The sequence below is a fragment of the Crocodylus siamensis genome, chromosome 2 (assembly GCF_052110815.1).
Source record: "Crocodylus siamensis isolate JL-2025a chromosome 2, ASM5211081v1, whole genome shotgun sequence".
NCBI classification, from domain to species: domain Eukaryota; kingdom Metazoa; phylum Chordata; order Crocodylia; family Crocodylidae; genus Crocodylus; species Crocodylus siamensis.
The window spans coordinates 263,735,266-263,749,823 of NC_143396.1; the positions used below are offsets into that span (position 1 = coordinate 263,735,266).

The window sequence follows — 14,558 nt, forward strand, 5'->3', positions numbered from 1 at the left end:
CAAATGTCTACTTTGGAGTGGAACTGCACAAATGCCATCAATGGCAGGATAACAGCCCCTGGTAGATGTCTATCCCTGATTCTCTGAGATTGAAAAAGTTGCCCCAGGTTAAGGGTTTACATCATCTGTCCATTTTTTTTTGTTTTGTTCTGTTTTTTACACCACTGTAAAGTCCAATTGCACCACTGTAATGCATCAGGTGTCCTGGCCCTAAATCAATCAGTTTCCTTCACCATATTCCACTAGATTGAAACTGTCATGCTGAGAGAGCACCTAGACAAGAATAAAGGAGAACTCACACAAATTTATGAATTTGTTCAGGGAAAGTTACTGTATTTCTAGGGATTTAAAAGTAAAAATACTTTAGTTTAATGACCTACTGGTAGTATAGTGCAAAACCATATGAAAGATGAGTTCAGATTAAATTTGATCTTTTACTGATACCCTATAGTCATCCAAGAGGGATACTGTGCACCTCAGAAGGAGAATATGATGCTTCTGTAACTGATAAGCTCTGAAGAAAGTTGTGTTCAAGCACCTTTGTGGGGGAGAAGGACAACGGATTTTTCAGAGGTCAAGAGAGAAATTAATCTTTTCCCCAAAATGAAATTTGATGCTGTGAACATACACATGAATAAATATTTTTATCCAACTATTTATTGATTTAATTGAGAAGCACATCACATTTTTTTTTGCAGAAAATCACAAGAAAGCCCATGTGATTATAGGATGATTAAAATAGGAGAAAGTTTTAATCTGGGCTTTCCTTACCTCTATAGGTCTCTTTTTTTTGCCAACGTTATTTGTTTGAAGTTTTTCAGGCTGTGGCAGTGCCCTACTAACTGGTGGTCTGAAATAGAGAACTGTGAATAAGAAAAGGCCGTCTGTCACCCATTCCATACCAAATCAGTATCTTCTAAACTCATACTGGATAATGAAAACAGTTAAATTAATGTTGTTTCATTGGTGATTACATACAAAACCACTGTCAAAAGAAAATCTTTGTTTTTGATTGCATAAACATTACAAATTGTATTCGTTAACTTGAGAAGCTTTTGACTGGTTTCCACCTACCTATTAAACAATTTTGAAGTCTTGTTCTCCACTAAGCAAAAGCCAAACATTCTTAACAATAGATTCTTTCATCCTTCTTAGTGCAAAAATGAGTGTTAGATGAAATTTAGAATCTTGTGTTCACAGTCTAAACCAGTTAAGGTTGTTTGTTCTCTCTGGCTCAGTTTCCTTCAATAAGCACTAGAATCCCATATTTCTTCCTAAAACCATGAGAACCTCTGATGAGCCCTACATGGCTCTGTCAAAGTTCAAGCCAGTTCTTATCTGAATAAAGCTAGTGATCAGAAAGGTCCATTCACATCTAACCTATCACCCTGCAAATGCATCATTGTTACTTATAGTACATAGGATAGTTCTCACTAATCTAAGAAGTCTCAAATAATAGTTATTCATTACTTTAATTGAAAAATGATACAAAGGTAATTTGATACAAATGTATTTTTTTAAATAGCTATATTTTATATTCATAGTCTCATAGTACTTAGGGTCGGAAGGGACCTAAACAGATCATCAGGCCTGACCCCGTGCCCCGGGCAGGAACAGGTGCCAAGATCATATCACCACAGCCAAATATCTGTCCAGCCTCCTCTTGAAGACCCCCTAGGTAGGAGAGCGTATCACCTCATTTGGGAGCCCATTCCAAAGCCTGGCAGCCCTAACTGTAAAGTCATGTCTCCTGATGTCCAGGCTGAACCACCTCTCTAACAATTTGTGGCCATTATTCCTAGTAACCCCAGTGGTGCCTGGGGAACAGAGCCTGCCCCAATTCCTGCTGGTCCCCCTTGGTGAGTTTGTAAACTGCCACCAGATCCCCTTTCAGCTTTCTCTTGTGGAAGCTGAATAGGTTCAGACCCTTTAGCCTCTCTTTGTAGGGCCTGCCCCAGTGCCCCTTGACCATGCAAGTGGCCCTCCTCTAGACCCCCTCAATGCTAGCCACATCCCTCTTGAAGTGCGGCACCCAGAACTGGACACATTACTCCAACCGTGGCCTGACCAATGCCACATAGAGGGGAAAGATCACCTCCCTGGACCTGCTTATGATGCATCTATAGATGCAGAACAAGGTGTGGTTAGCCTTAATGACCACTTCCTCACATTAGCAGCTCATATTCATCCTTGAGTCAACAATGACTCCAAGATCCCTTTCTGCCACCGTGTTGACAAGAAGGGTGTTCCTGGTTCCTTCTCCCTAGATGTAGCACTTCGCACTTGTCTGCGCTGAATTCCATCCTATTCTCATCCACCCACCTCTATAATTTGTATAGATCTAACTGGATTCTGTCCCTCCCCTCCAGCATGCCCACCTCGCCACACATCTTGGTGTCATCAGCAAATTTGGACAGTGTGCATTCCACACCCATATCCAGATCACTGATAAAGATGTTGAACAGTACAGGCTCCAGGACCGAGCCCTAGGGGACTCCACTGCCCACATCCCTCCAGGTTGAAAATGACCCATCCACCACCACTCTCTGGGTATGACGATCTAGCCAATTTGCCACCCATCTGACTGTGTAGGCATCAGTGCTGCAGCCACCAAGTTTTTTTTAAGAGAATGTGGTGGGAAACAGTGTCAAAGGCCTTCTTAAATCCAAGAAGATGACATCTACAATGACACCCTCGTCCAGGGACTTCGTGACCTGATCATAAAAGGAAACCAGGTTGGTCAGGCAGGACCTGCCCTCAATGAACCCATATTGGTTATCCCTGAACATTACCTCCCCTGCTGGGCCCTTGCAGATGTGCTCCTTGATAATTTTCTCAAAGGTCTTCCCAAGGACTGAGGTAAAATTAACTGGCCTATAATTGCTAGGATACTCCTCTCTCCCTTTCTTGTAAATGGGGACTACATTGGCCCTCTGGTACCTGGCCAGTGCCCCACGAGTGCTAACAGAGCCATACCAGTGGCCCCGCTATGACCCCTGCCACTTCCCTCAGCACCCTCGGATCGAGAGCATCTGGACCTACTGATTTAAACAAGTCCAGCCCCTCCAAAAGTTCCCTAACTAGGTTATCCCTGACCCTAGGCATGGTGGTGCCCCCCCAGACCCATCTGCAATTCTAATGTCCCAGTCCCTGTTCAGAAATATGGAGGCAAAGAATTTGTTAAAAAGGTCAGCTTTTTCATTTGTTGCAATCACCAGTTTGCCAAGCCTATCCTGTAGGGGCCCCATGTTACCCGGTTGCCTTCTTCTTACTTCCTATGTATTTGAAAAATGACTTTTTATTATCCTTAATAATAGCTAGCCCTAGCTCCATCTCTGCCTTGGCCTTCCTAAGAGCTTCTCTGCAGTCCTGAGCAACAAAGGTATAATCCTCCTTCATCATAGCCCCTTGCTTCCACTGTTTGTACACCTCTGTTTTTTGCCATCAGGCATCCCTGGATGCCTTTTCCAAGCCACTGGGGCTTCTTAGCACTCCTGCCCCCCTTGGTGCACATTGGGACTGACTCCCTTTGAGCTCAGAGGATCTTCTCCTTGAGGAACAACCACCTGTCTTGGGCTCCCATCTCCTTGAAGCTCCAAGACTCCAATGCCTCTCTTATTAACCTTCTTAGCTTCCAGAAATTGGCCCTCCTAAAGTCAAGGATCTCTGCCTTGCTGCTTGCTTTCACCACCCTATCCTAGTAAATTCCATCAGGCAATGATCACTGTTGCCTAGGTAGTCGAGTACCCACAGACCCCTCACCAGGTCACTGCCTATAGCAAGGACAAAGTCCAGCAAGGCATTTCCCCTGGTGGGACTATGCACCTCCTGGGTTAGGTGGAGGTCCTGTATCCTGGTTAGGTACCTACATGAGAGGTTGGACCTGGCTGACTGATGTCTGGGTAGTTTAGGTCACCCATGACAACCACATCCCTTGACTTTACAGCCTCTGTGAGCTGACCGAGAATTCCAGGTCCAGCTTGCCCCCCTGGCAAGGCGGTCTGTAGTACACACCCAGTTGTAACCATGTAACCATATTCTAGTCAACTTGCATAGTTTTACTTACTGGTCAAGTGTACACATGTTTAAAAACTCCTGAAAATATATACTTTATTGACAAAGTTAGGTAAATATTGCTACTCACTTTGCAAGAGGATTGGGGTCTGATTCTAAATAAAGACATTTGTTCAGTTTAAAAAAATCTTTTAAATAATCAGCAAAAAAAACCCCCCAAAACACTCCGGTATTACCATATTTTCGCACATACACACATCCCAAAATATAATACACATCTTGTTTTTGAAAGGCAGAATGCAGAAAGCAAGATCGTTCCCTGTAGTAAGCAACTGAGTAGAATCAGCTAGGGAGAAGAATCTGCTAACTGTGGTCACTGCTTTTGATCTCTGAGAGTCAGGTGCAGTTTTTCCTATCACTTTTGCCTACAACCAGACAGAAACTATTCTTGCACACTATATATTAAAACACTAAAATTTCCAGCCGCTGATTTTTAGGAAAAAGTGTGGGATGTATTTGAGAAAACATGGCAATTCAAAAGTGGGGTTAAAAAAAATATTTTTGTGAAGTCTATATTATTTAACTTAGCTAAGGAATCCTCCATTGGTATAATTACCAAGATCTGGACATTAGCAGGATCATCTTTGCTTTTATATTTTTCTATATCCTTTTCCCAATAGAATGCATTTTGTCTATTATAGTGCTTTGTATTTGGGGTGATAATTTCAGTCACTATTGTGAAATATGCTTCAAACTCTTTCCATAAATCAATAGACTGTAAGCTGTGCGAAGCTTTGGGTACTGATTCAATTGGGAAGAGATCGTGTAGCATGAACTGAAGTAGTGTAACTAATGTTAAGATAAAGTATAATAATAGTGAAATGTAACCATGTTAGCCTTGTCCTGTAAACAACTTGATGACTCCATTTTGTATCCTTCTGCTTGACGTAAGTATATGAATTCTGCATGGCCTTTATGTATGAGTGTGAGAAAGGGTAAATGATGAGAGAATGGCATAAAAAGAAAAAGATTTAACTGTTTATGTAAGCAACAAGGTGCCAAATGTGTAAGTTACCAGTCAGTAAACTAATTAATAAATGGCTGAAGAATCCCTTTGAGACCTACAGCACAAAGGAAATAATGAGATGGAGGAATGCACACATCCTGCCACATGGGCAGCAAGGACACTCCAAGGCTGAGATACCAACTTTGATGACTAAACTGAACTCGGGCTGAGATGAGCAGAAAACATATGAGGAACAACTGCAAAAACAGAAACTGGGTATGAAAAACCCCAATGTGCTGAAAAAAAGAATACCAATCCCTATAAAAGACGACTTTTAAAATGCCAAGTTAGGCGAGTCTCTCTCTCAACTGCTGTTTTTTTTGGAGCACCTTGCTCCAAAGCTGCTATCTCCAGATCTTTCTCTCTCTCAATAAGGCCTGGGCCAGCCACCCAGTGCTATTATTAAAGAACTGCTGCTAGTAACTATAATGTCTGAGTGGAATGGTTGTTTTGTGTTTGCATGTGCCTGTGTGTAATGATGTGCACAATGATGTGTGTGTGTCTATATAAGTGGTGCGTCCGAACCCCCATGTCTAATTCATGTAATCAATAAGCGTGGCATTTTGACCTACCCCCTTTATAAAGGTCTCGTTCTTGATTTGGCTATTTAAATTTAAAGTAACAATTTGACCCAATTTGGTGGCCAAATCCCCATCAAATCAGGGGACCAATAAAAAGGTCTGGATGGATTCAAAGCTCTCTGAATCTTTGGAAAAGATTCGGAGAACTTTGATGATTCGGGCAGTCCCCACCTGCTGCAGGAGGGAGCTGGAGCTGGACTCAAAGCTAGTAAGTAGGGGGTGGAGGGCTGGAGAAGGGGGGAAGGGACCATGGGGGGACCTCCTCCAGCCCCCCACCCCCTGCCCACTCCCCCAGCCCTCCCACTGGTGCCCCGCCTGCCCCAGCTCCCACTGCTTTAAAAAAAAGCCCCACTCACCGGATGCTGCCGGGTGGCAGGGGCGATCCCCACAGCCCTCTACCGCCCCATGCTGTGTGGGTGGCTCTGCACAAGCCCCATGACCCAACCCCTGCTCCCCCAGCTCCCACATGGCTGCCCCAGCCACTCCTGCTCCCAGCCCTTTAAGAAAAAAAGCCAAAAAACCCACAAGCTCACCAGCTCCTGCAGCAGCCTTGGGACTTCAGGGGACTCATGCAGAGTCCCCCACACGGCACAAGGCAGTGGGGGGGCAGCAGGGATTGCCCCCCCCACTGGGCAGGAACTGGTGAGTTTGGGGGTTTTGGAAGTTCATGGCGGGCAGGGCAGCCATGGGCGGAGCTGGGAAAGTGGGGAGGGCTTGGGGGACTCATGCAGAGCCCCACATGTAGTGGGGAGCAGCAGGGATTGCTCCCCCATCCAGCAGCACCCGGTGTGTGTCAGGGCTTTTTTTTTTTTTTTAATTAAAGTGCCAGGAGCTGGGTTGGCCAGGGTAGCCATTGGTGGGGCTGGGAGAGCAGGGAGGGGATGGGCCTGTGTGATTCATAGATTCACAGATTCGGCAGTAGCTGAATTTCTGAACCAGATTAGGCCAAATCCATTTGGGATAGTGACACTTTACATGGGCCTACTGTATAGATATTTTGTGCAGCAGATTTTATGAATGTTCTTAGCTCTCAGAGAAACTACTTTAGATTATAAACTTTGAACTGATTTTACCAGTTGCTAATCAGTTTTAGTACAGCAACCAGTACACTTTTAGTACAGTAAACAGTACATAGTAATCAGTACAGCTAATAAGTACACTTTTACTGGCATTTGATTATATTGTTCCTCATTTTTCATAAGACAACTTCAGCAGACTCTGCCACTGTGAAGACAGTTCCACACAAATATCAAAATCTTTTACACATATGTATTACACTGTAACACAAATTTATTTCTTTACATATTTCATATTTAAAGTTTTTCCTCAGCTTGTCAACACTTATAGAATAAAACATTTCCACAATGAATACATGTTAGAAAAGTTTACTTTCCAGTAAAGAAATTTGTAAGAATCATTCCTCTAACCATAGTCTGATTAGGTACAAAAAAACTAGCATATTATTTTCTTTCTTCCCAGTAAAAGTCATCATAATAGTTGTTCTGTACCACAACAGAAGACAAAAGGAAAGCAGCTGACACATTTCCTTCACCATGAATAAATCAAGCTTTTATATTTTTATTGTAAATGCTGTTACTCAAAATCCTAATCTGGCTGTAAAATAATAAAACAGATTGTGGTTTTTTTTAGAACAAATTGAACATAAGTGCAACACTATTAAATAACTTAAAGAATTGATTCCACTGTACATTAAATGCCCATTTATGATGCAGACATCTGAGAAACAATTAGGACAAATAGAGTACCGATTAGATAACACTATTACAGAGTGTTATGGGAATCTGTTCCTTCAGTTGTCTCGATATTTTAACATTAAAGAGCAAAAAATATTTATTATGGTATGTATATGTAATATGTATGTATATGTTGCAGTCTCCAGAATAAAGCAAGTACAGGGAGCCTCAAAACCCTGGCCCCCACTGCCTTGTGGGTACTTCTTGGCTGGAGAAAGGTGAAGGGACATCACCCTGACAGCAACGTGCCCTTGCTGAGGTATTAAGCAGTCAGCAGCAGTTATCTGTTGCTCTCCAGCAGAAGCTACAACCATCAAGGCACTGAACATCTCAGTCGGGCTTTTAGATTCTGTCTCAGTGATCTGAAGTGGGGATGCTAGGTCTTGGGCAGGCTCCACTCCTCCATACTCTTGCCTAGGCGAACATATCGAAGGTCTTGGTGTGATGGTTGTAGGACTCCATACAAGTGGATTCATCAGGAACCTATGCATACAATATGCTCCTGAGGATCTAGGGTTGCCTTCAATGTATATGAGTGCTTTTTAAATTCTGGTGTATTGTAAGTATGGTTCCTGAATGGTGAGAATTATACATAACATAGAATAGTTTTTTGTTGAATTTCCCTAATCAATTCCTGGTTATAACTTTCTAGTTCTTTGCAAAAATCTTGTACTTCTTTGCAGGATACCTAATAAAATGTCTGTGTCAACATGCTACCATCAGCAAAAATACTGAATAGAATAATCATTTTTCCCCCTTTCCTCATATAAAAAAAATGTCCATTAAAATAAACATTTAAACAGTAAACCCCCTGTTTAGGTGTCTGGGAATAAAATTAAAGTAATTAAAGTGCTTTATTTTACACAGAAGAACAATACCTTTATAAGAGTTCAGTTTTCACTAATACCTAAACCTAAAAAGAAAAGTTAAGGGCACTGGAAAAATATTTTAATCTTTTAAAGAAGTCTCCATATTTTCTTTTCTGTAAAGGGAAACATTATATCACTAGTCTTTGAGACAATGGTCCCAGTATGCAACTAGCAGAAAACTTGTGATCTTAGAATTTTGGGAGCAATTACCTAAACTTGAAATAATTATCACAAGTGCCTAGTGGCGAGCACATCAGTGTTTTCCTGACATCATCTTTTTCATATTAACAGTACAAAAATTATGGATTGCCAATATTTACCTTCAAGTCTGCTTGAAAGGCTGCTGCGTGGAAATCTGTTACTGTTTTTATTCTCTAAGATCCATAATTTCTCTAATGGCACCAGCTATATTAGGACTGAGAGAGCTGTGATTCAGTGGTGAAGACAATGGAAAAACAACTGAACTCCTCAACCATATTATCACAACTGGCTCTTGGCTCCATTGCCCCATACCTTCCTCAGCATCCTGAACACAAAAGAAAGGCTACCCCCTTTCTCAGTAGAGGGGAAGAAAAAGAAAGCTAATCCTGGACCAGCTTCCCCCACCTACGTTTGCATTCAGCACAAGGTGCTGCCAACTCAAAGACTGTCAGGAGTCCCTTCCTCCTCTTCTACAAACTTTTAAAACCTGTGTTCTATTTTACTAGTTTCATTAAGGACTCCCAAATCTATTCTCCATACCAAACATCCAATTACTTGATCAGACCTGAATTCCCAGTGTCTCAAATATCTTCTCCTGCTTTTGTCTTTTATATGGCCAAATCAAAATTCCCAACCAGCCTAATTTATTCCCCTTCTTTATCTCCATCTCTTCTCTATTATCCACTGCTGATCTATGTGCTCCCATTCTAATCATCACTCATTACATTCCTCACTGTGTTAATTATTATTTCTTTTGTCTCCTTTTTCAGTTTTCAGCTTGGTTCCATATGGTTTGTAATAATTCCTCCACTTCTAATTTACCCACAAACACATGCTTTGTTCTTTAAATTGTTCTTAGAAACACATTTTTTCATAAAGCTTTTTGATGTCAGTTTCTCTCTCAACCACCTTCTACGTATAACTTGTTGGCCCACATTTGTTTCATCTTATTGTGATTGCACATCATAAGCTCTGCATAACAAGTAATGTCTTTCCCTGACATTTACAAATCACTTTATTTATAGAATTGCTACATTATTACTATTACCAAACAAAAAAAAAACGTATCAGGCATGACTGTCCATTTTTTCTAATTTTGCTATGCAAACAAGCAGCAAAACATCAGTGTTTCCTGGCTGTTCATTCTTGCTTATCCCAGGGCCTGACTTCAGTCACAAGTCTGAGATTGGCGGGCAGGCACAGAATATATTGTGAACATAATGTAAAACTATACATGCATTGACATTAGCAGATTCAAGAGAAAAATAACTTTTGATTCATAAAGACAGATTCAACATATTTACACATCTCACAGTTCTATGTACACCTATAATGTATAAGTACTGAAGTGTAGCTTAGTTCATAAAAGATGTCATTTGACATATTTATGTTTTTCAATCAGAAGTGACACATTTCTCATTGGAAATAAATGACACATTTATTGGTACAAAGAAGCACCAATGTTTTCCAGTGAGAAAAACCATCTTTTAACATGTTCTATGCTTTTTTACCATAAATGTAAAATTTCAGTTACAAAAATAAATAATCAGGACCTTGGAGAGGAAATGCATGTCTGGTCTGGACACCTCATAACTGTACACTTGACCAAATTCCAGCCAACTGTTATCACTAAGAATTGTGAGATAAATATCTTGTATTACTTGTTTACTCAACCAACCAAATAAATCAAGCAAAAAAAAAATTTTACACAAATGAAAAATCAGGGAAAATAATTGAAATATTACTTTGTTACAGATAAAAGTTATGTAACTATGTAGTTCCTGTCAGAGGGAATTTAAAGTGAGATTTTCAAAAACATGTAAGAGCTATAGAAGCAATCTGCCCTTTGTTCTTTAGTCCAGAAGTGCTCAATGCCCAGCCCACAGGCAGGATCTGGTCTGTGTGAAATTTGGTAGCAGAGAACAGTGGTAATTAATCCTGCCACTGCTCCTCCACCTCCAAATTTCCAAGCCCTGTGGCCCTGTGCATGAGATCCCATCTGTACACGCAGGAGTAGGCAGTGGGGCCCTATCAGGCACACATGAAGTGAAAGTGACGCATGCACCAAGCATGTGGGTGGGCAGCAATTCTGTGTGCACTGGGCAGCTGGCCCAATCCAGAGCATGTGGGGATGGGGTCAAGGTGATGCGGCCCAAGAATGCAACTGTAGGTGGCTTGACCCACTCCAGAGTCCATGGGGGTGGACCCTGACAGGGCCCAAATCTGTATGTGTGGGGCTGCTGCTAAGGTAGCGGGCCCAATTGTGCACGGGACTGCAGCCATCATATAGAGTGAAGGACTGGGACCTGATCAACCACATGCCGGATTGGGCCCCAGTCCCATGTGTGCTGGATTAGGCCCACAGAGTGGAGCCAGAGTGGCCCACAGAGTGGAGCCACTCTGCACCAGTCATCCAATTCATAGAGCAAAAAGACAGAGAAATACTACTTTAGTTGGAGGAGAATTACAGGCTATTGGAAGACATCATCAAGTTAAGCCAATCCTGGCTGAGGCACCTCAAAGTCTGACCAGTGAGGGGACCTCAAGGACTAGGATAATGAGGTTTTCTATTCTTAAGACAGCTTGTAATTTATTTCAGCAACACAAATGAGTGGTGACATAAACCTCCAGGTTTATGTCTTTTAAGGAGAAAAAAAAATTTTTTTTTAATCAGTTGGACGAAGTCACTCCAGGGACCAGAATCTTAGCTTGATAAATTCCTCAGATATACCATCGTGATGTAAGATTCATGTCAATGGCAACAGAGAGGTAGAGGATAGGTGGAAGAGAGAAAAATTGACGCAATATTCCTACAGACCAAAAAAGAGTGAACCACCACAAGAATAAAGAAAAGAAGATTCAGAATTATATATAGGCTGCAAAGCATGCTAGCAGTCCAAGGATGCTTCTACATTTGTCGCCTGAAGTAAGTTCCCTTCTCCCAACTTAGTCATGGTAAGAGGACCCATGGAGGACAGAGGAAGCACTACAAGGACTCCTAGAAAGCACACCTTAAGAAGGGTGGCATCAACCCTACAAATTGGGAAGTGCAGGCTGGTAACAGGTCTCAATGGCACTACACCATACATCAAGCTACAGTCCACTTAGAAGAGAACCATCTTGCTCAGGAAGCCAAGAAATAGCAGAGGAGGAAGGAAAGCTCACATCTTAGCAAACAGTTGTGCCCACCCAAAGCACTGCTTGTCATATCTGTGGAAAAACTTACAGAGCATAGCTTGCCACCTTAAACCTCACCAGTAATCCCCCCTCCCCCACACCTGGCAGACATCATCCTCATAGTGAAAGATAGATGATGCTTCTGACTGGCAAGGTCAACAACAGGATAGTCAGTGATGTCTGAAGCCTTTAATAGGACATACAAACTTTCCAGAGATGGCTATTTAAGACCGGGGTGGACCCAAACGGATTCAGTGATGTGGTTGCTGCAGACACACTGAGCTCTCTGAGCTCACTAATTGCTAATTGCTAACTGCAAAATCCTGCTGGAGTTACTGCTTCTGGGCCAGATTTGGCACAGGGAAGCAGGTGGGGGCAGGAGTAGTCAAACAGTGGAGGCACTCACCCCTGGGATCTGGGGCCCACATTCACCAGCTAGCAAGATCAGGGAGCTCCCTGCATGGGTGGAGCTCCAGCAGGACCCCACGCTGACCACCTGGGAGCTCAGATTGCTCAGTGGACATGAACCACACAACCAAAGGGGATATTGATTACACCCCCTCATTCCTCTCCTGCAACCACTCATATTGAAGACAATGCAGTTAAGAACAGAAATTACTAAAAATAGATAAATTGAGATTTGTCCCAAAGTATTAAAAATCTACATATGCAATTAATGCACAGCAATAAACTCCAGCATTTATTGCTCCTGGGCATGCTGTTTGAATGTGTGCCCAAGACCAGAGCACACTGAGCCGAGTTCGAGCAGCCCCAGCTGGTAGGGGACCCTGGGGGTCAGTCTGGGAGTCTTTCCTCTTTATCTGTTGCTCTTCTTATGGTTCTCATCTTCCCTTCAGCATGGTTCTCATCTTCCCTTCAGCATCACATTAACTTTTTAGAGACCGTTGCAGCTGACCTTATGGCTGTAGCTCCCCAAGGCCCCCAAGACCCCAGGTAAGGCTGCTGGGGCCAGCACAGTTGCTGGCCCTAGCCACCCCTACCCCACCCAGGGTAACCTGCCACAAACCAGAGGATGCATGGCACAGGCATTCCCCACGGACAAGGAGCAGCAGCAATAGGGGTGCCACTGCTACTTGTCCCTGGGGAAACAAGTGTCCACACTATTCTGGATGTACCCAGAAGACATAAGGAGGTTGCACCTGGAGCAGCAGAAATTCCTGCAGGAGCAAAAAGACAAAGATAATATACATGTGGGAAGGAGATCAGTATGGGTCTCAACAATGGAGAGGCAGAAGAAATACCTGCCAGAGTAAGACTGGGAGTGGCTCAGTGATTACAGGTCCACTAGACCCAGAACTCTACAGAGAAAGAAAACCTGCTTTTGAACTTTGGAGCACAGCTGCATGCCATTGCAGAGTACAGATACCAGCAAGGCAGTCTGACATGTTTGGGGAATGGGTGCCCTCCTCCCCCAGATCAAGGGAGCTTACTCCTTTTTTGGAGTCCCTCCAAAAAAGACATTTACAATAGAGATGCCTAGATGTCTTTAGTATTTTTATTTTTATGTGCATTCCTGTAAGACATAACAAGTGAGAAAAAGAGTAATAAGAATGGAAAAAGTAGGACAACAGAGATGAAGCATCCAGTTGTGTAATTAGTGGTGGGCAACCATGAGTCCCAGGTGCCAGGTGGGAAGTGGTGCCAGCAATCGGAGTCAGAACTGGGGAGACGATCAGAGAGGAGAGGTGCCACCAAAATCAGTGTTATGATGTTTCAGTGGCAGGAGAATTTGGGATCACCTCCCGTAGCAGCAGTGGTGAGAAAAGGCCACTGGGGGCTGCGCCCAGAGCAGAAATCTTAATTATTATACCTCTGGAAGCATCTATATTTCTCAGGAGACAACCAACAAAACAAAACAATACTGGTGTAAGGGTTAGAATGGTCTTACCCCAAATTATGTTGTCAGGGATAAGGTCAATGAAGGTCTTGGTTCTTTGCTTCTAGTGCCTGTCATGCTTATTAACATTGTCTGTTCTTTAATCCCCTGTTATAGGATGGGAGCATAGAAAGATGCCCCACAATTTTAAATTATATTCAATTTTGAGGAAAAAATCCAGTTGTTGCATAGGATAGATCTCTCCTTAACCAAACCTTTGACTTGTTTTATTTTAATTTGCCCCCTGCTATCCAACAACATAATGGATAAAAACATAATCCACTTTTGATCAAAAAGAATGTTAAACTTGATTACTATGTGCCTCATTTTTTCTTTCAGGCTACCCAGTGAAATTGCACAGCAACTTATAAAAGACTACACTCTGTATATTTACTCACAGTAATGCAAATATGAATGCAAGATGAAAATAAAGGCATATATATATATATATTGTTTGTTCATGTATGCTTCAGAGAAACAATCTTGGCATTCACGAGCAGGACTTATTGAAGGACAAAAGAGAACTTTTTCAAAATACTACCCTAAAAGTACAGAATCTAAAAATGGTGTTCGATTCCCTATTTGGTATAACATCAGGTGACTATTTGCACATGCAACATACAGTGGCCATGCATTTGCCTGTGCAATATGACTACATACCCAAAAACAGTACATGCAAAAATTATGTACAATAGGCATGGAAAGCTTTATTGGGAGGTTAGTTTTATCCTTGAATACATACAAAAGAAATGTAAGCCATGAATCAAAGGGAAAACAGACCCTTAAGAATAATTTATTTTATGCATGAAAACACATTTTGAATGTCTTTATTTTAGCATTCTTTGTTGGAAGACTATAGAAATAAAATAAATATATTTTATGTTACTCATACTTTAAAAAAAAATCTGCACACTGATAGATGTGGTTTCAACACTATTGACACTGCTTCCCTACAGTCCCACACAGTGCTGAAATTTCTCTCTTCCTAGGTTTAATTTT

The 14,558-nt window shown here is 42.1% G+C and overlaps 1 protein-coding gene across 1 annotated transcript in view; it reads right to left on the bottom strand.

The window, feature by feature from the left end:
* Positions 1-14,558, bottom strand: part of EML5 (EMAP like 5) — a 230,095-nt gene that overhangs the window by 38,810 nt on the left and 176,727 nt on the right. The window contains exon 28 of the mRNA XM_090033857.1: positions 772-850. Coding sequence (XP_089889983.1) covers positions 772-850 — 79 coding nt within the window. The remainder of the gene's footprint in view (positions 1-771; positions 851-14,558) is intronic.